The sequence below is a fragment of the Cibotium barometz genome, chromosome 60 (assembly GCF_041138505.1).
Source record: "Cibotium barometz isolate CiBa-2024 chromosome 60, ASM4113850v1, whole genome shotgun sequence".
In the NCBI taxonomy this organism is placed as follows: domain Eukaryota; kingdom Viridiplantae; phylum Streptophyta; class Polypodiopsida; order Cyatheales; family Cibotiaceae; genus Cibotium; species Cibotium barometz.
Genome location: NC_141105.1, coordinates 28535579 through 28562825, shown reverse-complemented (window position 1 = coordinate 28562825; position 27247 = coordinate 28535579). Strand labels below are relative to the sequence as shown.

General features: G+C 45.3%; 2 protein-coding genes across 5 annotated transcripts in view; one reads left to right on the top strand and one right to left on the bottom strand.

Moving 5' to 3' along the window:
• The window catches only part of LOC147605210 (Putative thiol-disulfide oxidoreductase DCC), a 38194-nt gene extending 22455 nt beyond the window's left edge, over positions 1-15739 (top strand). For 2 of the 4 annotated variants that reach the window (XM_086793849.1, XM_086793850.1), the window contains 3 exons: positions 14610-14717; positions 15032-15124; positions 15241-15739. In XM_086793849.1, coding sequence (XP_086649975.1) covers positions 14610-14717; positions 15032-15124; positions 15241-15358 — 319 coding nt within the window. In that variant the 3' untranslated portion in view covers positions 15359-15739. The remainder of the gene's footprint in view (positions 1-14609; positions 14718-15031; positions 15125-15240) is intronic. The other 2 variants (XM_086793851.1, XM_086793852.1) reach the window with 1 other exon arrangement.
• A 5352-nt stretch (positions 15740-21091) lies between these two features.
• The window catches only part of EMB3113 (Ribosomal protein S5 family protein), a 40393-nt gene continuing 34237 nt past the window's right edge, over positions 21092-27247 (bottom strand). Inside the window, exons 2-3 of the mRNA XM_086793848.1 lie at positions 21457-21709; positions 21092-21362 (exon numbers count right to left, since the gene is read on the bottom strand). Coding sequence (XP_086649974.1) covers positions 21460-21709 — 250 coding nt within the window. The 3' untranslated portion in view covers positions 21092-21362; positions 21457-21459. The remainder of the gene's footprint in view (positions 21363-21456; positions 21710-27247) is intronic.

Here is a 27247-nt window from a genome sequence, read left to right as displayed (position 1 = left end):
GCCCCCACACCATTGCATCTTGTTTTACACTTCGGGATCTTGTGTATAGAGCAAAGTTACTCGCCTATCTCTTGTGGTCTCAGATTTGGTTATCATCTCCGTTGCGTATTTTGACATGGTATCAGAGCCCTAGGCTCTTGAAAGATCTTGAGAGTTTTCTGAGCAAGAGGGGGTTTGTTGCGTTGTTGATTGGTGGATTGTTAGGGACTGTTCAGGAAGAGAAGAAGCAAGAGGAAGGCGGGCTGAGTTGCTGGACAGCCACTTGCAGGTTTAAAGTTTTTTTTCCCACCCACCCACCCTTTTTCAGTTACATCCCACGATGGCAGATTTGTTAGAGATGGCTGAGAAGCGTGTGAAGATCCCAACACTCCCCACGTTCCCAGTGGACCGTCAGTTGGACGGGAACAATTACGGCATCTGGAAGGTTATGATGGAGTCTGTGTTGGAGTCATATGACCTTGCTGATTTCATCGTTATCGGGGTTCCACGACCGGAAGCAGAGGAAAGGGAGTTACAGTCAACCTGGAAGGACCGTGAGGCACATGCACAGATGTGGGACCGTGTCAACGCCAGGGTCCGTTCATTTATCTTCCTCAACTGCACACCGCAAGTAATCAATCACGTAAAGCATATGACGCTGGCGAGAGGCATATGGCAACACTTGGCTTCTCTTTATAATAGGGTATCGCCCATGAAGAGGATTTCCTTGGAAGTACAGATGCGGGTTATGAACCCTGCAAAGTCGTCGACGATGTGGGAGCACATTAACAAGCTGCAGGCCCTTCAGCAGGAAGTCCTCTAGGCTGGGAAGGAGATATCATCAGAAGATATGGCCATTACTTTGCTGTCCCACTTGCCTGCTCAGTATTCCACTTTCTACTCCTCTTTGATTACTAGTGGTAGGCTCAGCACCATTACATGGGAGGAGCTTGTGCCCATGGTCTTGGACCAAGACGAACGATTCACGAATCCTCCTCACAGCGGAGGTTCGGAGACCTTAACTGGCCAACGGCCGAAAGGCCGGAATAACAACAAGGGCAAAGGGAAGGCTTCACCGGAGAAGTCTTCTGACAAGAAGCCTGACACAGATTGAGAGAAACTGAAGGCCGAGAGGTCCTGCAATGATTGTGGCGAGAAAGGCCACTATTGGAGAAAGTGTCCTAAGCGGACTGGGAAGAGTGCTGATTCTTTAACCTCAGTGCAAAGACTCCTGCATTTGTGCACTTAGAGATGATGGACTCAGATGCTTCATCGTCTTCGAGCGAGGAGGCAGTTGGCTTCACCGCAAAGGATACCTGGGAATGGATTCTTGAAAGTGGTGCTTCCAGGCACATGACTCCGTTCCGAGACTTCTTTTTGGATCTGAAACGGCAGTTAGGTCGCATCTTCATTGGCAACAACTCCACCATTCCGATTCACAGTGAGGGCCGGATGGAGATTATTCCCGATGGCAAGGGGGGCAAGCATGCCTCCCGTGTTCTTTACGTCCTTGCTCTTGGTTTTCATCTTCTGTCAGTGCATGAAGTATGCAAGACTGGCTTTCGGGTGGAATTTGAGGAGCATTCGGTTGCTCTACGGGACCGTGAGACTGGCCAGGTTATTTGGGAAGGCGGTGTGGAGAATGGTATCTACAAGCTCTCTGCACTCTCCTCATTGGCAGGTTCTCAGGTCGGAGATCTGTGGCACTTTCGTTTTGGACACTTAAATGTGGATGCACTGTGGCGAGCTTTCCGGGACCAGATGGTGGTTGGCTTGCCAGATGTTGGCAGCAGGCAAGGACGTTGCAGTTCTTGCATACGTGGTAAGCAGCACAGGGAATCCTTTCCGAAGGAGGCCTCCAGGCGGGCTTCAAAACCATTGGAATTGATTCACACTGACTTGTGTGGACCTCAGCAGACACCATCATTGGGAGGATCTCTCTATTTCATGCTGCTTGTCACAATTGTGATGTATGTATGTATCAGATCCTCTCTTCATTGCTGATTCCTGTTGCAGATGCAAAGAGTAACCAGCCAAGGGAACCCCTACCCTCGACTGGTTGCAACTCTTTGCCAAAGGACGTACCTCTTCATCGAATAGCCACATCCCTGCGACGAATGGTTGTATCCCTTGATGAATGGTTGTGCCTCTACATCGAATAGACACATCCCTTAGCCTAAAGATGTATCCTTTCGTCAAAGGACATGCCTCTTCAAATGTGTCTCTTCATCTCCTATATAAGAGACCTATTGTACTCAGTTTAATCAATTCAATTCAATCTTCTCTCAAGTGTTCTCATGAAGTCTTTTGTTCTCTAAGTTAAGTACTTAAGTAGTAATTAGTACACAATATGAGGGATTAACAACATAATCCTCACAGTGGTATCAGAGCTAAAACCTTTCCTACCCGTGGGTTGTGAAGCCCTCACCCTCTCCGCGGCACTCCCTCGTCCACCCCTCTTCTTAGTGTTGTATGGAAGCAGCGGAGCGATGGTGGACCTGGCGTAAAGCTTTGCCCATGGTGATGTAAAATATTTTTTTCCCTCCCCCCGTGGGTTATGCGGGCCACTTAGGCTCTTTGCTCAGTGTTCTCCCCCCTTGACAACCCACAAGTGTGTTGTGTGGAAGCTATGGAGCGATGGCGGACTTGGCGTAAAACCCCCCTCACGATGATGTAAACCCCCCCCCCCCCCCCCCCCGCTCACGCAGACAGAGAGGCGATCTTCCACTTACCAGGCCACTGCAGGTGTACTTACCCTTCCCGGAGGCCATTGCCCCCTCGCGCCTCGCGCATGTGTAGGCCCCCTCCAGCTCTCGGGTGGACAAGACATGTGGGTCCCCCCTTCTCGCACCCAGGAGCTACTTCTTCCTCCTTGCACTGGTGGCTGCCCCTCTTCGTTGAAGACCGCGCCTGGCCCTGCTATGGCGTGCAGATGGTACCCCCTCCCTTGCTAGGCGGAACCCCCCCTCCCCCCCCCCCCCCCCCCCTCCATGCCCACAAGTGAAGCCCCCTCTCTCAAGTGCGATGGCTGCCCATCCCCCTCTCTGGATCGCGCCCTTTCCAAACAGCACTACAAAAAAATAATAATCCCCTCTCTCTCGTGCGATGGCTGCCCATCCCCCTCTCTTGATCGCGCCCTTTCCAAACAGCACTACAAAAAAATAATAATTTGTACGCTGCTTAAACAAACGGGTCCAGCCCTATGTTCAAAAAAAAAGCAACATGTCATTTTTTTTTAAAAAAAAAAGTCCTCCAGCATGCATACGAGCAGTCACATTCAAAACACAAACAAAATAAATCCTCCCACCCTCTTCTCAGGCACGCGCGTGTGTGAAGAAGCCTTGAAGTTGGCGATTTAAAAATAAAAAATAAATAAAAATCACCCGAAGCATGGTTCTTCGGAGACAACCAGACACACATTATCTTTGTTTGAGCAACAACAGACTCGACATCAACATTCTTACCATTTACAACAACTTTTTTTCTTCGAATCAACATCAGCAACACAAGCAGTAACATGAAGCTTTCAGAAGGTCTCCCCTTGAAGAGCACTTAACCTCTTCAAAGTGGACTTCTCTAATGGCACGAACTTCTGACCCTAGTCGAGTACTCGGTTGTGAAGGCCGCGATGATGGACAAGTTTTCCCTCGCGAGCCATGCCCTTTTACTTCAGAAGCCTTAATACCCGTTGAAAAAGCTGAAGATTTAAGAAATTATGGTTCGTGTGTGACAACCCAAAAGCGCACAACTCCGGCCGTGATCCAGGCAAAAACAATGGCCTCGTCACCGCCCTTACAAACTGAAGTCTTTGTCTCTGACAAGAAAATCGATGCAGTGGTGAATGAGAACCTTCAGTCAACTTTGAAGACTCAAGACCTTACCTTGAATGGTACAATGGATATTGCGGACTCTTGCAGCATGACTTCAGTCGTTGCATATGAATATTTGAACAATACCTCTTCGGTGTCAACAACAACTCTTGAAGATTCCACTTGGCAAACAGATGAAGAAATGCAGCAATACCCTAATCTTCTTCAGGAGTTCTTTGACAAATGGATGTCTATCATTTGACACATGGGTTTTATTTTAAATGGGAGGGAATGTCACGATTGTGACGTATGTATGTATCAGATCCTCTCTTCATTTGCTGATTCCTGTTGTGCAGATGCAAAGAGTAACCAGCCCCAAGAGAACCCCTATCCTCGACTGGTTGCGACTTCGCCAAAGGATGTACCTCTTCATCGAATAGCCACATCCCTTCGACGAATGGTTGTATCCCTTCATGAATGGTTGTGCCTCTACATTGAATAGACACATCCCTTAGCCTAAAGATGTATCCTTTCGTCAAAGGACGTGCCTCTTCAAATGTGTCTCTTCATCTCCTATATAAGAGACCTATTGTACTAAGTTTAATCAATTCAATTCAATCTTCTCTCAAGTGTTCTCCTGAAGTCTTTTGTTCTATAAGTTAAGTACTTAAGTAGTAATTAGTACACAATATGAGGGATTAACAACATAATCCTCACACTGCTTGTTGATGACTGTACCAGATTCACGTGGGTCTACTTTCTTTCACAGAAGGACCAAGCTTTTGCACGGTTCAAGGATTGGCAGGTGATGGTGGAAAAAGAGTCTGGATTGCAAGTAAAGACTCTCAGGGCTGACAAAGGGGGTGAATTCTCTTCGAATGTTTTTCTCAGATTTTGTGCAGATCATGGCATCAAGAGGGAACTGGCCAATACAAGATCGCCTTCAGAGAATGGAGTTGTAGAACGCAAAAACAAGACTGTGGTGGAGATGGCGAGGACCATGTTGGAGCATCGTGATCTTTCTCGTCCACTTTGGGGAGAGGCTGTGGCAACGGCTGTCCATACCCTCAACCGGTCTCCAACGACTTCAGTACCTAATATGACTCCGTTTGAGGCATACTTTGGCAGGAAACCTGATGTCTCCCACTTCCGTGTTTTTGGGCGCGATGCGTATGTACATATTCCGAAGAAGCAGAGGGGGAAGCTTGACTCCAAATCCCGCAAGCTTATATTTATGGGATATAATTCTCTTTCCAAGGGATACAGATTGTATGATCCAGAGAGGAATGAGATTGTTGTCAGCCGAGATGTGGTCTTTGATGAGCATGTTCCAGTATCCATTGTCGAGGAGTCACCACTTCTTGGAGATCCAGAGGAGTTTGATGATGATTCCCAAACCATTGTTCCAGTTGATCAACCACAGTCAGTACAGGAGGTTGAGCCCGCAGCTGGAGTAGAGCCCCCGCAACGGCAGGAGGCTCCACGATCTGTTCGAGTACCCAGGTGGTTGATGGACACCCTTCGGGAGTAAGGTGTCACGGAGCTAACCCTTTGAGTGGACCACAGAGGACGGCCCTCGAAGATCGCACAGAGTCCGTGACAAAAGCAATACAGCAGAGCTTCTTTAGGTAAACTATGCTTTGATGTCTCGTATTATGCGGGACAAGGAGCCCACATCCGTTAAGGAAGCCCTTTCACAGGATAATTGGAGGAAAGCCGTGCAAGTGGAACTTGATGTCATCGAGAAGAACAACACATGGGAGTTGGTACCGAGGCCATCGAAACGGTCAGTCATTGGTGTCAAATGGGTCTTTAAGACCAAATATGCGTCAGATGGGTCGGTGGACAAACACAAAGCTAGCCTCGTGGCTAAAGGTTATGCTCAGCGGCCAGGCATTGACTACGAGGATACCTTTGCAAACGACAGCAAACGACAGCAAGGATGACCACGATTCGGACTGTTCTTGCCCTTGCTTCTTTTCAGAGATGGCCTGTGTATCAAATGGATGTAAAATCTGTGTTCCTTAATGGTGACCTGCAGGAGGAGGTGTATGTTGAGCAGCCTCCAGGCTTTGTTGTTCCAGGATCAGAAGAGATGGTTTACAGGTTACGTAAGGCCTTGTATGGTCTTAAGCAGGCTCCCAGGGCTTGGAATCAGAAGATTGATTCCTTCTTTGTTCGGACTGGTTTTCAGAGATCGGTTGCAGATCCCAACCTGCATCTCTTTCGGGAACGCGGCATGGTTACGATTATCATCCTTTATGTGGATGATCTCATTCTCACCAGCGGTCATGTGGAGCACATTGGCGTGACGAAGGCTGCCTTGTCAAAGCAGTTTGAGATGACCGACCTAGGCTTACTCCACTTCTTTTTGGGATTGGAGATCTAGCAGACCCAGAGGGGGTTTTTTGTCTCTCAGCAGCGGTATGTTCATGAGTTGCTTGAGGCCTTTGGGATGGAGAACTGCAAGCCTATTACTTCGCCGATGGACCCAAATACAAAGTTAACTATTAATGATCCTTGTGAGCCAGTTGATGCTCGCAGTATCGGAAGTTGGTTGGTTCATTGATCTGGTTGCTGAACACTAGATTGGACTTGAGCTTCTCCGTGGGGCTATTGAGCTCTTTTATGCAGACGCCATTGAAGTCTCATTGGGATGCATGATTGCGGATCTTGCGGTATTTGCAGAGTACGAAGGATCTAGGACTCTTTTACACAGGAGGGGATGGAGTCAGACTCCAAGGTTGGAGTGACTCAGATTGGGGAGGAGATCCAGACATGAGGAGATCTACTTCAGGTTACAGTTTTACCCTCGGCTCAGGAGCAGTTTCTTGGAGCAGTAAGAGGCAGCCAACTATTGCCCTATCTTCGACAGAGGCAGAGTACCGGGCTGCTTGTGGTGCTTCTTGCGAGGTTGTGTGGCTGCAGAGGCTGCTAGGTGAGATTGGGTTTCCACAGAAGGGGCCCACAGTCATCCAGTGTGATAACCAGAGTTGTATAGCGATTGCTCGGAACCCGGTCTTCATGCCCGGACTAAGCACATAGAGATACAGTATCACTTTGTACGTGAGAAGATCTTGGCTGGTGACATCTTGCTACTTTATTGTTCGACAGAGGACAGTGCGGCGGACCTCTTCACGAAGTCTCTACCTCAGGCTACGCTCAGGCGGCACTCTAGCTCCCTAGGGTTGATTTCACAGCCAGGAGCTGAGAGGGGGTGTTAGAAGTCATCTCCTGTCTTTATCAGACACCAGGGCCTCTGTTGTGGATGTGCCCGCCCTTTGTAGGTGTTTTCTCATTTTTCCTACTCTCCGTATTTTTCCCCTATTTTTACCAGGTGTGGGAGGCAGTTCTTTGCACCCTGGCTGATCCAGACACTGGCCGACTGCTGGTCAGGATGTCTTGGATGTTGGCCGACTGCTCCTTCTGGTCCCCGACCTCTCATGTATGCTGGCCGACTGTGTACAACTAGTCGACTGGTGGATGGAGCTGGTCGTGGACATTTAGGTCCAGTCGGCTTCCTTTTCAACAGGCCAACTGCATGTTTGGGGCCATATAAAATGGCCCCATGGCCCCCACACCATTGTATCTTGTTTTACACTTCGGGATCTTGTGTGTAGAGCAGAGTTACACGCCTATCTCTCTCCTTCTCTTGTGCTGTCTATTTTCTACACTCTACTTGCTCTTGTGGTCTCAGATTTGGTTATCATCTCCACTGCGTATTTTGACACAGAGCACCAGGATCCGGTGACGGCCGACACTAATGCCGGAGAGTGGCAGACCGTTGGCCCGTGAGTGACAGAACTACCAATCGACCTCCAGAGTTGAGCGGCGCTGCCAATCGCCGCAAGCTAGCAGAGCACAAGAGGATACGGTTTTGTCAGAGAACCATTTCCAGCATTTATCACAGTAGCAGCCACCCGACGGCCCGCTCCCCCCCCCCCCCCGCCCCCCCCCCTTCCCCGTGCTACCTCGAGGAACCCACCTCTGCCCCCCTTGGTTTGGAGGCTGTTACCCCACCATGATTCCTCTCCAGGTTCCCAAATTCTAGCGAGGCTTGCTGGCCTTACTGAGCCTTCGGCGAACCCTTCCTCTCCGGAGGATTCCTCCCTTCTGCTTCCCTCTCCCTCCATGAAGCCCCCCCCCCCCCTCCCTAACCTTCGTCTCTGACGCTCCCCACAGCAGCTCGCCCTGCCCCATCTCCTTCAGAGCCTGCCGTCCCCCCTCCCTCCACCTCTCCTAACCATTCTCGACGCCCTTTGGCCGCGCCAAACCCAGAGAAGAGGCAACTGGCGAGTTCAGTCCGTTGCTTGACTCATCGCTTCTTGGAGGCGGTAGAGATGACCATCACCGCTTCCTCGGTGAGGTCGCTAGGTGGCCTCCCCAAGGTCCTGGGGCAACCAATGGATTACAGTTTCTTCCGGTGTCTCCCTGTCGAAGGAACTGGTATTTTCAAGGAGATGGTGGCTCCCATTCGGATTTGTGCGGTGTTTCATCACTCTAGGCCCTCCACACCAAAGAGTGGTGCGATGATCTTCTCCTTTCTCTCCGAGGACAGATTGGGACACGGATTCAGTGTCTGCCGCCATTTGTGACAATTTTGGATGTCTTCCCTTGCATTTGGTCTGGTCAACTCCAGTGGCCCGTTGAACCATCCAGTTGTGCTCAAAGTTGGCATGCCACAACTTAACTCCATGGAGTTTCATGCTCTCATAAGCTATTGGATGGCCATGGTTGGTACAGCTCAACGCCAATCCCATCTCCACTTGCATTACAATCACAATGAGAGGCTCATCAAGGTCTTGAAGATGAGCAATGGTGTTCCTTTGGCGTCTAGAAAAACACCCCATGTTCCTTGACTGCATCCGTGAGAGGATTTATTCTTGTGCATATTGTTCCACAAACCTCTAGTAGAACAGTGTCATTTTCAAGAATCCTGGAAGCTCGTGCACATCATTGGTACCTGCCAAAGCAAAATGTCTCCACCTCAGCTGGATCCATTGCTGTCACGTGCACACCCATCAGGTGTACAAGTGGCATGGCTCAGGCATATAATCAGGATATTCATTCAGGCATAGCATCATATGGACATGTTTTATCACCAACATCAGCACTCTAGTCATCATGAGCATTGTAAGGCATTCATGTGCATCAGCCGACAGCATTTATAAACCAACCGACTGGCATTTTATGGCATTTATGGCATTGAAGCATTCATATGCAGACGTGAGCATTCAGGGCTGGCCGACTGCAGCAAGGCGGGCCGACCAGCACCAAGCACTCATATAAATAGAGGCGCATACCATCCAGTCCATCATCGCATCTCACATCAGCGTTTTCAGTCCATCAACGCATCCCAGTTCAGCGCATAGTTCAGTCCAGTTCAGTTCAGCCAACGCATCCATCTCCTCGGCGTTTCCTTCCCAAGCAACAGGAGAGCATCTGCGTTTTCATCATCAGATCAGCATAGCATCAGTTCCAAAGCTATCCCTCCAGCGTTTCTTTCCAAGAGACAAGGGAAAGATAGTGGGACAGCAGTCCATTCAGCATATTCAGCATATAGGCAGCATATTCAGCATATAGTTCATCAGTCCTATCTCCTACATAGAGAGAAGCCGGCATCGAAGGGTGGACCTCAGCATTGGAGCAAGGAACAGTCCTCAGCAGCAGCATTCAGCCTATTCCTCTCATCCCGAGAAGGATATCCATCTAGGACAGCATCATAGATCTATTCAGATCTCATTGTAACCCATTCATCTAATATAGCTGCATTGACACTATCTGTCTATTTCTTAAGCATCATTAAGTGCACCTTAGTCAGCCTAAGGTTGTGTTTACGACGGTCAAAACCCTCACATGTCACATTGGTATCAGAGCGTTACAGGGTAACCAGCCTTAGATCAGTCATTCAGTCAAACATCATGTTAATCGCTTCCGCACAGTTAAACCCAGTTCTCAAAATCTTGCAAGCCACCCTTAGGGATTTTCCCTTAGGTATGCATTAGTAACCCATCCATGTGCATTCTTGCACAGCATATAGGGTTGCATATGGCTTGCATAGCACACATCTTAGTAGTCAGTCTGCAAGGCATACATGTTTGCCCATGCATTCTCTGGGGAAGAATGACATCCATCATCAAAGGAGGACATAAGTTTTGGGCTTCAACTGGCAGCAGCAGGGGGTTCTCTTCCACAGAAGAAGACGGAAGTTTGCTCCAACATCGCCTCGGGAGGTTCAAAGCTTTAGGAACGACAGAGATGGCAGGTGAAAGGTTTCCACAGACAGGTTAAGGGTGACTCAGGTATTTCCAAGCAGTTTTAGCAGCATTTGCCATTCAGTTCCCGCAGTAGGTAAGTCTTTGGCTCAAAGGATTTCACTCCTACAGACGACCTCAGTCCCGACAGAAGAAGTCAAAAGGGGGCAGTGGTTCGGTGGAGAAGGATCACCAGAGGAGTCGAAAGGTTGCCAGGTATACCACCCAGCAATAGTTTAGCAGAGGAATGTCACGTGCACACCCATGAGGTGTACAAGTGCCATGGCATCATCAGGCATATAATCAGGATATTCATTCAAGCATAGCATCATATGGAGATGTTTATCACCAACATCAGCACTCTAGGCATTCATGTGCATCAGCCGACAACAATGTTACTCAGCCGACAGCATTTATAAACCACCCGACTGGCATTTTATGTCATTTATGGCAATCGTGAGCATTCAGGGCTGGCCGACTGCAGCAAGGCGGGCCGACCAGCACCAGGCACTCATATAAATAGAGGCGCATACCATTCAGTCCATCATCGCATCTCACATCAGCGTTTTCAGTCCATCAACGCATCCCAGTTCAGCGCATAGTTCAATCTAGTTCAGTTCAGCCAATGCATCCATCTCCCCAGCGTTTGCTTCCAAGGCAACAGGAGAGCATCTGCGTTGTCATCATCAGATCAACATAGCACAGTTCCAAAGCTATCCCTTGAGCTTTGCCTTCGAGGAGACAAGGGAAAGACACTAAGACAGCAATCCATTCAGCATATTCAGCATATAGTTCATCATTCCTATCTCCTACATAGAGTGAAGCCGGCATCGAAGGGTGGACCTCAGCATGATCTATTCATATCTCATTGTAACCCATTCATCTAATATAGCTGCATTGCATTGCATTGACACTATCTGTCTGTTTCTTAAGCATCATTAAGTGCAGCTTAGTCAGCCTAAGGTTGTGTTTAGGACAGTCAAAACCCTCACATGTCACATTGGTATCAGAGCGTTACAGGGTAACCAGCCTTAGATCATTTTCATTCCATCAGTCATTCAATCAGACATCATGTTAATCGCTTCCGCACAGTTAAACCCAGTTCTCAAAATCTTGCAGGCCACCCTTAGGGATTTTCCCTTCGGTATGCATTAGTAACCCATCCATATGCATTCTTGCACAGGATATAGGGTTGCACATGGCTTGCATAGTAGACATCGTAGTAGTCAGTCTACAAGGCGTACATGTTTGCCCATGCATTCTCTGGGGAAGAATGACATCCATCATCAAAGGAGGACGTAAGTTTTGGGCTTCAACTGGCAGCAGCAGGGGGTTCTCTTCCACATAAGAAGACGGAAGTTTACTCCAACATCGCCTCGGGAGGTTCGGAGCTTCAAGAACGACGCAGATGGCAGGTGAAAGGTTTCCACAAACAGGTCAAGGGTGACTCAGGTATTTCCAAGCAGTTTTAGCAGCATTTGCCATTCGGTTCCCGCAGTAGATAAGTCTTTGGCTCAAAGGATTTCAATCCTACAGACGACCTCAGTCCCGACAGGAGAAGTCAGAAGGGGGCAGTGGTTCGGTGGAGAAGGATCACCAGAGGAGTCGAAAGGTTGCCAGGTATACTACCCAGCAACAGTTTAGCGGAGGGGAATTTCACGTGCACACCCATGAGGTGTATGAGTGGCATGGCATCATCAGGCATATAATCAGGATATTCATTCAGGCATAGCATCATATGGAGATGTTTTATCACCAACATCAGCACTCTAGTCATCATGAGCATTGTAAGGCATTCATGTGCATCGGCCGACAGCATTTATAAACCAGCGGACTGGCATTTTATGGCATTTATGGCATTCATATGCAGTCGTGAGCATTCAGGGCTGGCCGACTGCAGCAAGGCGGGCCGACCAGTACCAGGCACTCATATAAATAGAGGCGCATACCATTCAGTCCATCATCGCATCTCACATCAGCGTTTTCAGTCCATCAACGCATCCCAGTTGAGTGCATAGTTCAATCCAGTTCAGTTCAGCCAACGCATCCATCTCCTCGGCGTTTCCTTCCCAAGCAACAGGAGAGCATCTGCGTTTTCATCATCAGATCAGCATAGCATCAGTTCCAAAGCTATCCCTTCAGCGTTTCCTTCTAGGAGACATGGGAAAGACAGTGGGACAGCAGTCCATTCAGCATATTCAGCATATAGGCAGCATATTCAGCATATAGTTCATCATTCCTATCTCCTACATAGAGGGAAGCCGGCATCGAAGGGTGGACCTCAGCATTGGAGCAAGGAACAGTCCTCAGCATCAGCATTCAGCCTATTCCTCTCATCCCGAGAAGGATATCCATCTAGGACAGCATCATAGATCTATTCATATCTCATTGTAACCCATTCTTCTAACATAGCTGCATTGCATTGCATTGACACTATTTGTCTATTTCTTAAGCATCATTAAGTGCAGCGTAGTCAGCCTAAGGTTGTGTTTACGACGGTCAAAACCCTCACATGTCACATTGGTATCAGAGCGTTACAGGGTAACCAGCCTTAGATCATTTTCATTCCATCAGTCATTCAGTCAGACATCATGTTAATCGCTTCCGCACAGACCCAGTTCTCAAAATCTTGTAGGCCACCCTTAGGGATTTTCCCTTAGGTATGCATTAGTAACCCATCCATGTGCATTCTTGCACAGCATATAGGGTTGCACATGGCTTGCATAGCACACATCTTAGTAGTCAGTCTGCAAGGCATACATGTTTACGCATGCATTCTCTGGGGAAGAATGACATCCATCATCAAAGGAGGACATAAGTTTTGGGCTTCAACTGGCAGCAGCAGGGGGTTCTCTTCCACAGAAGAAGACGGAAGTTTGCTCCAACATCGCCTCGGGAGGTTCAAAGCTTTAGGAACGATAGAGATGGCAGGTGAAAGGTTTCCACAGACAGGTTAAGGGTGACTCAGGTATTTCCAAGCAGTTTTAGCAGCATTTGCCATTCAGTTCCCGCAGTAGATAAGTCTTTGGCTCAAAGGATTTCACTCCTACAAACGACCTCAGTCCCGACAGAAGAAGTCAAAAGGGGGCAGTGGTTCGGTGGAGAAGGATCACCAGAGGAGTCGAAAGGTTGCGAGGTATACCACCCAGCAACAGTTTAGCAAAGGGGAATGTCACGTGCACACCCATGAGGTGTACAAGTGGCATGGCATCATCAGGCATATAATCAGGATATTCATTCAGGCATAGCATCATATGGAGATGTTTATCACCAACATCAGCACTCTAGTCATCATGAGCATTGTAAGGCATTCATGTGCATCAGCCGACAGCAATGTTACTCAGCCGACAGCATTTATAAACCACCTGATTGGCATTTTATGTCATTTATGGCATTCATATGCATTCGTGATCATTCAGGGCTGGCCGACTGCAGCAAGGCGGGCCGACCAGCACCAGGCACTCATATAAATAGAGGCGCATACCATTCAGTCCATCATCGCATCTCACATCAGCGTTTTCAGTCCATGAACGCATCCCAGTTCAGCGCATAGTTCAATCCAGTTCAGTTCAGCCAACGCATCCATCTCCCGAGCGTTTCCTTCCTAGGCAACAGGAGAGCATCTGCGTTTGCATCATCAGATCAGCATAGCATCAGTTCCAAAGCTATCCCTTCAGCGTTTCCTTCCAGGAGACAAGGGAAAGACAGTGGGACAGCAGTCCATTCAGCATATTCAGCATATAGGCAGCATATTCAGCATATAGTTCATCATTCCTATCTCCTACATAGAGGGAAGCCGGCATCGAAGGGTGGACTTCAGCATTGGAGCAAGGAACAGTCCTCAGCATCAGCATTCAGCCTATTCCTCTCATCCCGAGAAGGATATCCATCTAGGACAGCATCATAGATCTATTCATATCTCATTGTAACCCATTCATCTAATATAGTTGCATTGCATTGCATTGACACTATCTGTCTATTTCTTAAGCATCATTAAGTGCAGCTTAGTCAGCCTAAGGTTGTGGTTACGACGGTCAAAACCCTCACATGTCTCAATTGCTTCACCAGCAGCTAAAATGGACAAACAGGCTGCTCTTCTTGATCAACTTTATGACAAGCTTCAAATGCGCATCATGCTTAACAAAAGTCTTGCTGTAGACCAAGTTGTCATCCAAGAGCACAACGATGATGAAGACACCCAAACCTGCTGAAATACATGGAGACATCATCGTGCTGAATGTGGCTGGAGCATTAGTCAATCCCAATGGCATCACCAGTGGGAAATCCACGCTTCTCCTGGGTTTCATCTAGGAAAACTGTCTTTCTGGATATCGTTTAGGTGAAGCCCGAGTTGATGATACTGTGACTTCGAATCCAATTCACCACCACCTTCACACCTACTAACTGGTCCAACAGACCATCAATTTGTGGTAGGTGGGACATAAGTTTTTTTTCTTCTTTTTTGTGTGCACGCAAATTTTTATTGTTGACTCTATCCTCCTTTCTTGCATCTATTCCTCTTTGGAAACGATTGTGAGACTTGCTTTTCTGTATTACAAATGGGCAGGACTCTAAGGTTTGCTTCTTTACAAAGCGAAGCAGGGAGAGCATTGCTTCAAAGGTCTGGGCGTTCTCCAAATGACATTTCCAGTATTGTTCTTGTCGATAAAAATAGGTATGGACATTCACCGTGATGTTTTTGTAGACTCTCATCAGATAAAAACCTTTATACATACATATATATGTGCACACACATACACACACATATATATACATACATTACACACACACACACACTATATGTGTGCATGTGAATAAAAGCGCGCACGCACACACACACACACACACATGTATATATGTATGCATTTAGGTAGGTTTAGGTTACATATGCATATATGTATGTGCATGCGTGCGTGGGTATGTATGTTAAAGTATGTATGTGTATACACACATGTACTCACATGCGTAGTTATTTTGTTTGCATAACAGGTCATATATCAAATCAGAAGCAGTGCTGCGTATAGCGACCTATTTGCGTGTGCCTTTCCCACTGATAGCAGCTCTTCTAAACCAATTTCCTTTGTATGTGGACGGATCTCTTCCATATTTGTTTTGGGGTGTTTATTAGTAGGCAATGTCCCAAAAAACGATGTGGCGGAGGGCATAGTTTGTTACTCATGTGGGTCATTTTGGTGTAGGTTGTTGAGGGATACGGTGTATGATACAGTGGCAACAAATCGCTACACCATTTTCGGACAAACAAATGTATGTCGTATGTCGGATGCAACATACACGCAGAGATTTATCGAGCAGTGAGATGTGTACAGATTTAGTAATAAATGTAATTTAAGCAAAGGTGATTTTTTGCCCACTGTTAGTGTGCTCCTTGCGTTGACGAATCATGATCAACCATCTCCGTATGTAAAATATATGTATGTTGGCTGGGCCAAGCCCCTTGCCTGTGGCACGTGCCCAGAAGAGGGTGTGAGTTCGGACCTAATAATCTATTTTTAAGCAAACTTCAAAAAATATTTAGTAAGTAAAATTGGCATGTGTTCAGACGACGGGCGCCCTTGCCCTGCTGTGGCATGCTCATCCGTTCCTCTTCAAGGTTTCTAATGGTTCAATCCAGCCACACTGTAAAGATTTGTTCTCTCTGTACTGGATATCATATAGTGAAACAAGTTCTTTTTCTGCAAATGCGATCTCTGCCTTCAAGCTCAAGGGTGCTGTAGATGGAGCCATGATTACCCGGGTGGTGAGCTTGCCAAAACCCCTTGGCCTTTTCTTGCTTAATGAGGTAATGGACTCGGAAGTCCTACTGTAAAAAAAGGTAAGTATAGGCATGCATCATACCACCCCTGATTATATTGGGATCTCTCTTGAAAGGGCTCTAAAATGGGGAATTGTGTGTTGAAGCCTGTCTAATAGTTAGTAATATGGGAAGCCTGTCTAGTAGTTAGTAATATGGGAAGCATGGCTCACACATTGTTGGTAAGATGTCTAGTATCCATAGGAGAAGTATTTTTCTCATGTCTTCTTAGCACTATTTACATTTGTGCGTGTATATTAGCTCCTAATGTTTTTGGTCACAATAGGGGTGTAAAATAATCTCAGAGTACAACTTGTTTCGTTGTATATCCTCAACAACCCCTTCGATTGTCAACCGTCTTCTTCTTTTCTTCTTTCTTTGCATCCTCTTCCACTTCCTCTTTAGGAATTCAATTCCATATGATTTCTTTATGGAATATTTTAAACACAATCCTCTGCTTCCTCTTTTGAAATTTAATTCCATCTGTTGTTTGCAAGGTTCACCTAGGAATGTATAAGATAGCACGTGAAACACAAGGGTTTTTTTTCACATGGGCTTACAAAACGATCTACATCCACAAGAAGGTTTTTAATTTAAAGGTTTGAGAAAATATGTTAATATGGTACAAAAAGAGGTGCTTTTATTATCTTCAGATTTACAAGAAATATTTAAAATGCCAAAATTCACAATAAAATAATTTTTAAAGCACACGTGCACAAGACCCACCCCACCCCTCCAGGTAATTATTTTATCAATTCTCATTATCAACCTTGGGTTTTAGAAATTTGGAAAGAATATAAACGGGTTGGGATGATGAGTTTCATGGTGTATTCATCAAATAATTGGTGAGTTCTTCACTATAACTAGGAGTGATTCATTAGTGGTGTTTTTCATTAAATAATTGAGTAATTCAAAAGCTTATAAGGTTTCAACCCACGAGATAAGAGTAGATTATTTCCTCACCACCAAGCTTGTGCACAATCTCCAGGGCAAATAGGGCAGGGGCAGAATCTTTCTCCATATCCATTTTCTCCACTATTTTCTCATCATATGCATGTAGGTTTGTCAATTGACACGTGACAAAAGGAAATAGGCATATATATTGAACATGACACAGAAGGGAGCAACCTTGTTTCCTTTCGATTCTCTAGGAACCATGCTTGGATACTGCAAAACCATTGAGACCTGTCAAGCTAGTCACGCACGTTTTCACAAACTTCATGTAATCTGTATTGGCAGCAATGGGTTGAGAACTTGGGCTAGTGATGCAATAAGGGCTACTGGTACATGTTTCATTGCATCTTTTTTGATAACCTTAAGTAGCCTCAATCTTTTACTATAGACTGCCATTTCCATTCATTGCTCAAGTTTTTAGCCTTCCATTGCTCATAAGGACTTCTACCATATCAGAATACATCCTTGTGCTCCGTTCAGTGTTTGCATTTAGCCTTGCTACTTACTCATTAGTTAATTAATGCTTTACAGCATTTCAAGAATAAACTTAATAATTTCCTTTAAACTTTCTACTGGCTATCTACCAATTTTGTGCTTCTTCATGTACAAGCTACATGATATGTTCGTGTAACTGTATCATGTTTTTATGTTGGCTTATTGATTTAAGAAAAGCACGACTTGCACATGCACAGTAATACTTGGGAAGAGAAGATCAGTACTTAATTTTAGGATATTATTAAACAAGGACTCCCCCTCCATGATACACGCATAAATCATCCTGATAATGGCTCGGCACCATATCTGCTAAACCCGCGGGGTTCTTAACACAAGTAAACAGTGCTAATCCACCGACAATCCTACTTCGGATCTTGTTGCTTGCAAAATTCATCTCCAAAAGGGCATTTTATATATTGAAGCTGAGTGAATGCCTTCATGATGATGAGTAATGATCAAATATGGAAATTTCAAAACCCATGCATTAGCTTTCTGCCTTCACTTGTTTAAGAAGACGCTGTTGACTTACAACCACGCCAATCTGTTGAAGCATATAATAGGCCCTTGGACAGCTTGCCTCAATACGGTATTTCACATGGTAGATAGGAGTTATGGTAGATAAATCAGCTGAAAGATTTTCACCTACAAGCAAAAAAGCCTAAATAAAGTCCCCATAGACCATACCTAGACGGAGAAAGCAAGCAATCCTAGCATGTGTTGAGACGACGGGCGTCTGTGGCATATGCTCATCCGTTCCTCTTCCTTCAAGGTTTCTAATGGTTCAATCCAGCCACACTGTAAAGATTTGTTCTCTATGTACTGGATATCATATAGTCAAACAAGTTCTTTTTCTCCAAATGCGTTCTGTATTTTTCTGCCTTCCAGATCAAGCCATGATCAAGCTCCTTTATTATTAGCCATACTATTGGGAGCTCACCAGGGTTTCAGTGAGATGTGCGGTCAAGCCTCAAGCGCTCAAGGGTGCTGTAGATGGAGCGCCATGATTGGCCAAAACCCCTTGGCCTTTTCTTGCTCAATGATATGTAGTGGACTCGAAGTCCTACGGTGTAGGTAACTATTAATGTTTCAGTTGGGCTTTTCTGTAGATTATCCTGTAAAAAAGATCCGAGTATAGGCATAATATGCATTGTAAGCACCCCTGATTTTACACCTGAAAGGGCTCTAAAATGGGGAATTGTGTGTTGAAGCCTGTCTAGTAGTTAGTAATATGGGAAGCATATGGCATCTGACTTACAAAACGATCTGCATCCACAAGAAGGTTTTTAATTTAAAATTTTGAGAAAATATATGTTAATTTGGTACAAAAAGAAGTGCTTTTATTATCTTCAAATTTACATTTAAAATGTCAAAATTCACAAATAAAAGTTTATTAAAATAATTTTTAAACATACGTTATATAAATGTGCACAAAATCCACCCCTCCCCTCCAGGTAATTATTTTATCAATTCTCATTATCAACTTTGGGTTTTAGAACTTCGGAAAGATTAAAAACGAGTGGATGGGGACGATGAGTTTCATGGTGAAATCTTTCTATTCTTTACTAACTAGGAGTGGGGTTTTTCATTACAAAACTGAGTAATTCGAAAGATTATAAGGTTTCAACCTTTGTTTCCTCACCACCGCGTGCCACCCATAACATAAGCTTGTGCACGATCTCCAAGGCGAATCGAATTTTTCTTCACTATTTTCTCATCCTATGCACGTGAATTGTGTAGGTCTGTCAATTGGACACGTGACACAAAAGGAAATAGGCATATTGGACATCATGACACAATAGGGAGCAACCTTGTTGAATCTCACACACTCGTTACTTCTTTCAGTTTTCTAGGAACCATGCTTGGATAAAAACCATCGACCTGTTGAGCAGTCCTGCACGTTTTCTCAAACTTCATTTAATCCGTTTTGGCAGCAATGGGTTGAGAAATTGGGCTAGTGATGCAATAACTACTATTACATGTTTTATTGCATCTTTGATAACCTTAAGTAGCCTTCAATCTTTTACTATAGGCTACCATTTCCATTCATTGTTCAAGTTTAGCCTTTCATCGCTCATAAGGACTTCTACCATATCATAACACGTCCTTGTCCTCTCCATTCAGTGTTCACGTTTAGCCTTGCTACATACTCATTAATTATGCTTTACAGCATTTCAAGAATAGGCTTAATAATTTCCTTTAAACCTTCCACTGGCTATCTACCAATGAGCTCAAAACAAATTTTGTACTTCATGTACAAGCTACATGATATGTTCGTGTAACTGTATCCTGTATCATGTTTTTATATTCTCTTATTAATTTAAGGAAGCTCTTGAATTGCACATGCACACTAATACTTACGAAGAGAAGATCAATACTCAATTTTAGGATATTATTAAACGAGCACTTGCTCAATGTAGCCCCTCCATGATACACACATACAACATCCTGATAAACCTCAGGGGTTCTTAACACAAGTAAACAGTGCTAATCCACCAACAATTACTTCCAATCTTACTTAGCATCTTGTCGCTTACCAAATTCATCTCCAAATGAGCATTTTATATCTTGAAGCTGAGTGCCTTCACGATGAGTAATGATCAAATATGGAAATTCAAAACCCATGCATTAACCTTCTGCCTTCACTTGTTTAAGACGACGCTGCTGACTTACAACCATGCCGATCTGTTGAAGCATAATGCCCTTGGACAGCTTGCCTCAATACAGTATTTCACATGGTAGATACGAGTTACGGTCAAATTGTACGGTTAGCAACAAAAAATTAGCTGAAAGAGAGATTTTCACCTACAAGCAAAAGCCTAAATAAAGTCCCTCGGTAGACAGACCATAGCTAGAATGGAGAAAGCAAGCAATCCATTCCCTAACCGAGATAGACCTCCACAAAAGTACATCTACAGGAATGTGACCTCCATATGACTAGTGTTACTGAATTTTTAGCACTCCTTAAATAGGGACAAGAACCGAAGAGATCTTTTCTTAACCCAAGCGATCCAAGTAAAAAGCATGTAATTTCTAGCAAAGTTACACTGCAAGAATGACTTCACACCTGCATGAGTACACAGCAAATGAGAGGGCAAACAATCACAATGACAAAGCTTAAGTGATATGACCTCAATATGCTTGAGCACATGCAATCACCACCTCAAGGTTCTCATTAAAGTGGCACATTTTCCAACATTACATGGTTAGGTGGGCTGAATCTAATGCTCTTCCTAGGCCCTCATGTTGGTCATGTGGCATTTGACTCTTCAAAAACACATTCATAGAGACATGTGGCTGGACGACCTCTAGCACACTGCAAAAAGGGTGCACCAAAAGATATATGCATGATCCATGGCTTTTCATTTAGCTTCTTGAAGATTGTTGAGGTACCTGCATTCATCAGTTTCACCATCCTTAGTCAAGGCATTGTACGGTTAGCAACAAAAAATTAGCTGAAAGAGAGATTTTCACCTACAAGCAAAAGCCTAAATAAAGTCCCTCGGTAGACAGACCATAGCTAGAATGGAGAAAGCAAGCAATCCATTCCCTAACCGAGATAGACCTCCACAAAAGTACATCTACAGGAATGTGACCTCCATATGACTAGTGTTACTGAATTTTTAGCACTCCTTAAATAGGGACAAGAACCGAAGAGATCTTTTCTTAACCCAAGCGATCCAAGTAAAAAGCATGTAATTTCTAGCAAAGTTACACTGCAAGAATGACTTCACACCTGCATGAGTACACAGCAAATGAGAGGGCAAACAATCACAATGACAAAGCTTAAGTGATATGACCTCAATATGCTTGAGCACATGCAATCACCACCTCAAGGTTCTCATTAAAGTGGCACATTTTCCAACATTACATGGTTAGGTGGGCTGAATCTAATGCTCTTCCTAGGCCCTCATGTTGGTCATGTGGCATTTGACTCTTCAAAAACACATTCATAGAGACATGTGGCTGGACGACCTCTAGCACACTGCAAAAAGGGTGCACCAAAAGATATATGCATGATCCATGGCTTTTCATTTAGCTTCTTGAAGATTGTTGAGGTACCTGCATTCATCAGTTTCACCATCCTTAGTCAAGGCTTTTCACAAGTAGACACCAGCCGACATATAGGGGGCATAGTTCAAGGGTGCACACTTACTGTTTACTGCCAAAGCTCCTCCATGGGGATACCCCTCTTCTCAGCAACCTCACGGAACTGTTTCATACCCGAAACCGCCTCAACAACAGCGCGTGCATTGTTCAATGGGTTTTTGCTTCCCAACTCTTTCCCCATAGCATTGACAACTCCAGCCAACTCTAACACTGTCCTGACAGACCCACCAGCAATAACGCCAGTTCCAAGGGCAGCAGGTCGCAGCATAACCTTTGCAGCTCCATATTTGCCCTCCGCTCTACAGGTTCCACAAAAGCTTAGTTACCCAAAGATCATTTTTACAGTAGCTTACAATATTACAAAGGATCCTATATACTTCATAAGATTGGAATGTATCCAACCTATGATTGCACTTATTTAACAACCACTAAACACAAACAAGGAAAACATTAGAAAAAGATTTGGAAAGAATACAAGGACATGGAGATGAGGTACAAATTTAAGAGAATTTGAGGTTCAACTGCTAGAGTAGCTACTAACTTAGCAAGCTATGAATTAAATCAAGAAAACTACTCTGTAAATAGGAGGGAGAGAGAGAAAGAAAGAAATAAAAGAAAATACATATTAACGTCTACGGAAGGCCAAATTAAAGTGGAATCAAGACACAATGGAAAGCGGTATACAAAGAAGAATCCATTATATTTCCAAGATCAATTGTATTTACAAGAGGTCCCTGAGAGGGATGAATACAATCACCTAAAATACTATACTGGGTGTCCCTATACTAAAAAGAAAAAATATGACTAGACCAATCTATCTGGACTTGCAGAGTCTTAAACCACTCAATCCCTAATAACAAGACTACATTCTCTAGGTGCATTACAAAGCATTCCAGAGTATCTTTGTAGTCCTGAATCTGGATTGGAAGCATCTCCACCTTTCGATCCCATACTTGCCTTCCCGTAGGTAGGCGTACCTCATAGGTATGATCGCTGGGTGTCGTATCAAGACTCAATTTCTGCACAAGTTTGTAGTTAACAAAGTTGTGTGAGCTGCCAGGGTCTAAAAGAATGTGAATCTTATGGCCATTCACTTCTCCATAAACTCGGAGAAGATCATGCAAGCCAAATACTTTAGAATTGAACAGACAATCAGAACAAGTACTAGGGCGAGAAAGTACAGTAATTGACGTACCTGTCAAAGACAACTAGTTAGCTGCCTTTGGCTTGGGTCCTGCGTTTGTCTTGGTACCCTTTTGCTTTGGGCACTCGTTACGCATGTGTCCTTTTTCTTCGCAGATAAAACAACGTCCTTTCTTCTTGAGCTTTAAAGCCCTAAGGAGTCGTTTCTTCTTCGCTGGTGTCGAACTTAATTTCTTCGAAGGTTGGTCCGAAGACTTTCCTTCAGTCGTGTTAGCCATAAGTGCGGAGAATTTTCTTTTATGCTTGTTCCCCTGCTCGGTAACAGGTTTCGACTTGGAAGAGACCATTGTATCATCATAGATATGAGCTGAATGAATGGCCTCGTCCAATGTTTTACATTTGTTATTTTTAACCTGTAAACGGTATGAGTCTGGTAAACCAGCTACGAAGAACCCAAAACGAGTAGTGGGATCCATCTTTGTAGTTTTCATCTGCAAGTCCCTAAAATTCTGGAGGTAGACCTCATAAGTGAGATGCTGCGAGGTCATGGTCAAAGTGAAAACCGGGCAACAATATCATAATCATTCGCTTTCTAGAGGAATTCTTTCTTGAAGACATCGTCGAATTGTGCCCAAGTCGTTGGCTTAGGGTTGAGTTCCTTCCACCAAAGCAAAGCTTTGCCGGACAGGAAACTGCTAACTGGATCTTCTTTCCATCATCATATGGATGAAACTGAAAGTGAACTTGCCACTTATGTAGCCACGTGTCCACGATCTCCTTGGTGCGCTGCTTTTGCTCGCCCCTGAACGGTTCCGGAGTAATGTTGGAGCCTAAAGCAGAAGCCAAGGTATCTATACCCGATAGAGTAGAGAGGGTAGTGGTCAATAGAGCGATGGAGTTCTGCAAAGCTTGCATCTGGGCTGCGATTTGTGCCTGACGTTCCGACGAAGAAGCTTCGAGAGCTACTTTGAACTCTTGGAAATCTGATTTTGACACAAAATCGTCAAAAAGATCAGGGTATCTTCCGTAGCCGACAAGCCTTCACGTTCCACAAGGGGCTCCAACTCCGATTCTTGGGTCGACATCGTGAAGAGGGTAAGAGGAGAAAATTCGATCTTTGCACAACAAAAGTGCGAGTGAACTTGAGAGCTTGAGAGCTTGAAAACTTGAGAGATGTGTGGCAAGAAGCCCACTTAAGGGGTTTATAAAGATAGCCCCAAAAGCTAAAAATCTCCAAAAGCTATCCTTAGCTTTTGCTTTTGTGTGTTTATATTTATATATACTAGTATTGCACCCGCGCGTTGCTGCGGCCGACCAAGGTTCCAGAAAAGAACTATTCCCTCTCTACAACCATCTCTCTCTCTCTCTCTCTCTCTCTCTCTCTCACACACACACACACACACACAGGCCCTCTCCCTCTCTCTGTCACACACACACACTCTCAAATGTTGAAACTCTCTCTCTCTCTCTCACATGCACACATATACACACCTGCTCTCTCTCTCTCTCTCTCTCTCTCTCTCTCTCACACACACACACACACATGCACACACTCCCTCTCTCTTCTTACACTCTCCCACACATAGAAGCGCTCTCTCTCTCTCTCTCTCTCTCTCAATCTCTCTCTCTCACTTACACTCTCTCTCTCTCTCTCTCTCTCTCTCTCTCTCTCTCTCTCTCTCACGCACACATACACATATGTAAATATATAGTATATACAATATTATGTTTTAGATACATAAACCTATACATAGACACATATACTTATACATATATACATGTATTTAAAAATATAAATACAAACATCGACATAATTTAATTAATTTTGATTAAATTTTAATGTGCGGAGAGGGTGATAAGTTGTGGTCACTTTTAAATATATAGATAGATATATCATACACATCTAAATACATATATACATATATATATATACATATATATATATATATATATATATATACATATACATATACATATACATATACATATACATATATACATATACATATATATACATATGTATGTATGTATATATAAATGTAAATAAAAACACACACACACACATGTATACACACATATACATATATGTTTTCTATTTAATTTATATTTTATTAAAAGATACTTTTTATTCTCTATCTCTCACTCTCTTTCTCTCTCTCTTTTCACCCTCCCTCATTACATCTCTTTCTCTCTCTTCGCCTATCTCGCCTCTGTTCTGCCCCCTTGCTCTCCATTTCGCCTCTGCCCCCTTTCGCCTCTGTTCTGCCCGCCTGCCCCTTTCTCTCCACTTCGCCTCTCTGCCCGCCATTTCTGCCCCCTTTCTCTCCATCTCGCCTCTGCCCCCTTTCGCCTCTGTTCTGCCCGCCATTTCGCCTATCTGTCCCTTTCTCTCCACTTTGCCCCTCTGCCCGCCATTTCTGCCCCCTCTCTCTCCATTTCTGCCGCCGTTTGCCCACCCACCCTTGCTCAGGCCCCCAAGGCAGCAACATAACTCTCTCTCTCTCTCTCTCTCTCTCTCTCTCTCTCTCTCTCTCTCTCTCTCCTCCCTGCCTGTGGGAAGGGACTGCAGAGTGATCTGGAGGAATGGCCCCGAGTCTCCAAGAGAAACTCGAGGCCCTCGAGATGGCAATGAAGGCACTAATCAAGGAGAACAAGAAGACATCCGACTCCAACCTCAATGAGGTGGAAAACAAACTACACAGGCACATCATAGCCCTCGAAGCACGGGTCACGAACCTCGAACAAGAGAACACGGCACTCAAGGAGGAGGTGAGTGCATTGAAAGTGGAAATGGTAGCCATCAAGAATGCTGAGAAGGAAGAAGGGGAGATCAATGACAACACTCTCACGGCCATCAAAGAAGAGATCTCCAAGGAGATCACAAAGGACATGGAGGGAAAGCTCGAAGCCAAGCAGTCAGGATGGGTCGAGGTGGTGAAGAAGAACATCCGTAAAGAAGTGAGGGAGGAGGCTCAAAGGGAAGAACACCAAATCATTCACACCACCATTGAGGAGGAGAAGATGAGGCATGCCCGCCGCCTCAACATTCGAGTCACAGGTATAGCCGAGACACCCGACTCCACTCCCAAGAAAGATGGACAGCTTCTATGCATGAAGCTCGGCTACAAGGAAGAGCACCCTCTCCCCTTCACCAAAGCATGGAGAGCCGGGAAAGACTCAACACGCAAGCGAGCCCTCATCCTACAGTTTGCAGGAGAGACAGAGAGGGTCACCTTCATGAGGAAGAGGGTCATATTACGGGGTTTAGAGGGAGCTCCTATTTTCTTGGATGATGATCTCACGAGGATGCAGCTTGAGCATAGGAGAACTTGCATGCCACGAGTCTTACACGCGAGGAGAGAAGGCAAGAAGGCCTTCTATCGGGATGGTCGGGTCATCATTGATGGCCGGCCCATGGATTAGCGGTTTGGGGCCTATGGGACACAGACCATGCCACTGACAGAGATACACATAGCAGTATGGAACTGTAATGGTTCACTATGGGTGCAGCCTGGACGACTGGAGCATGTTATGGTGGGGAGAGACATCATACTTCTGACAGAGACACATCAGAGCCCAGAGAGAGGGCTACCTCGAGTAGAGGGATTCCAGTGGGAGTCAGCATACAGGAGGACCACACGCCAGGGTACCTCGAGAGGGTCGGGGGGAGTAGCAGTCCTATTCAAACGGGAGCTACAGGGGAGACTGAGAGTGGTAGCACAGGATCCAAAGGCCAGATACATGTGGATCAGCTTATAGCTCTCACAGGACAGGGTTATATACATAGCTCTATGTTACTTTTCTCCATCAGGATCCTCCTATGTCATTACAGAGGACATGCCACAGGAGGAGGAGACAAGAGCCTCGCCATACACTTGTCTGTCAGAGGAGATTATGCATTATTCTACACTAGGGGAAGTATTTCTTACGGGCGACTTCAATGCCCATACACAGAGCTGACAGTGTGAGGTGTATGACTATGATAACATGGAGATCCTCCATCCTGTGGATCTAGAGGAGATAGGAGCTAGTCGGGCATCAGAGGACACTGGACCAGACAGAGGACATTATGGGGACCACTTACTAGAGTTGGGAGCCAGGCATCGTCTCGTTATTTATAACGGGATGCTACAGTGGCCGGGATCAGGAGGACTGACATGCTTCCCACATGGGGGTCATACACGGACCGGAGGCACGGTGGTAGACTACATTATGGGGTCTTTGGAGGCATCACAACTTGTCACCTCATTCTCCATTCCACCTCGTCCTATTGGGGCAGATCATACATACTTGGCATTTTCACTAGCTGGATCACCAGTATCACCAGCCCCCCACATACGGACGCCACACACTACCATCTACTTCACACATGACATGGCAGACATATACACTGGCAGAGTAGAGGATGGGCTCCTACTCATGGATCCCCTGGCATCTATGGATACCATTACAGCCCAGCTGGCATCACTCCTACACACGGCTGCATTACAGAGCTTCCCACATCGTGTACACTCAGGAGAGCCTGTGAGACCTGGGACTATGCCCCAGAACAGATGGTATGATGACGAGTGCAGAGCCCTATACTCACGGCTCCGCATACAGAGAGCCTTGGGAGCCATCACAGAGCAGGAGTCGAGGAGAGAGATGAGGAGACTTACTCGCCGCAAAAGGCGGGCCTTCGCAGAGATACAGGA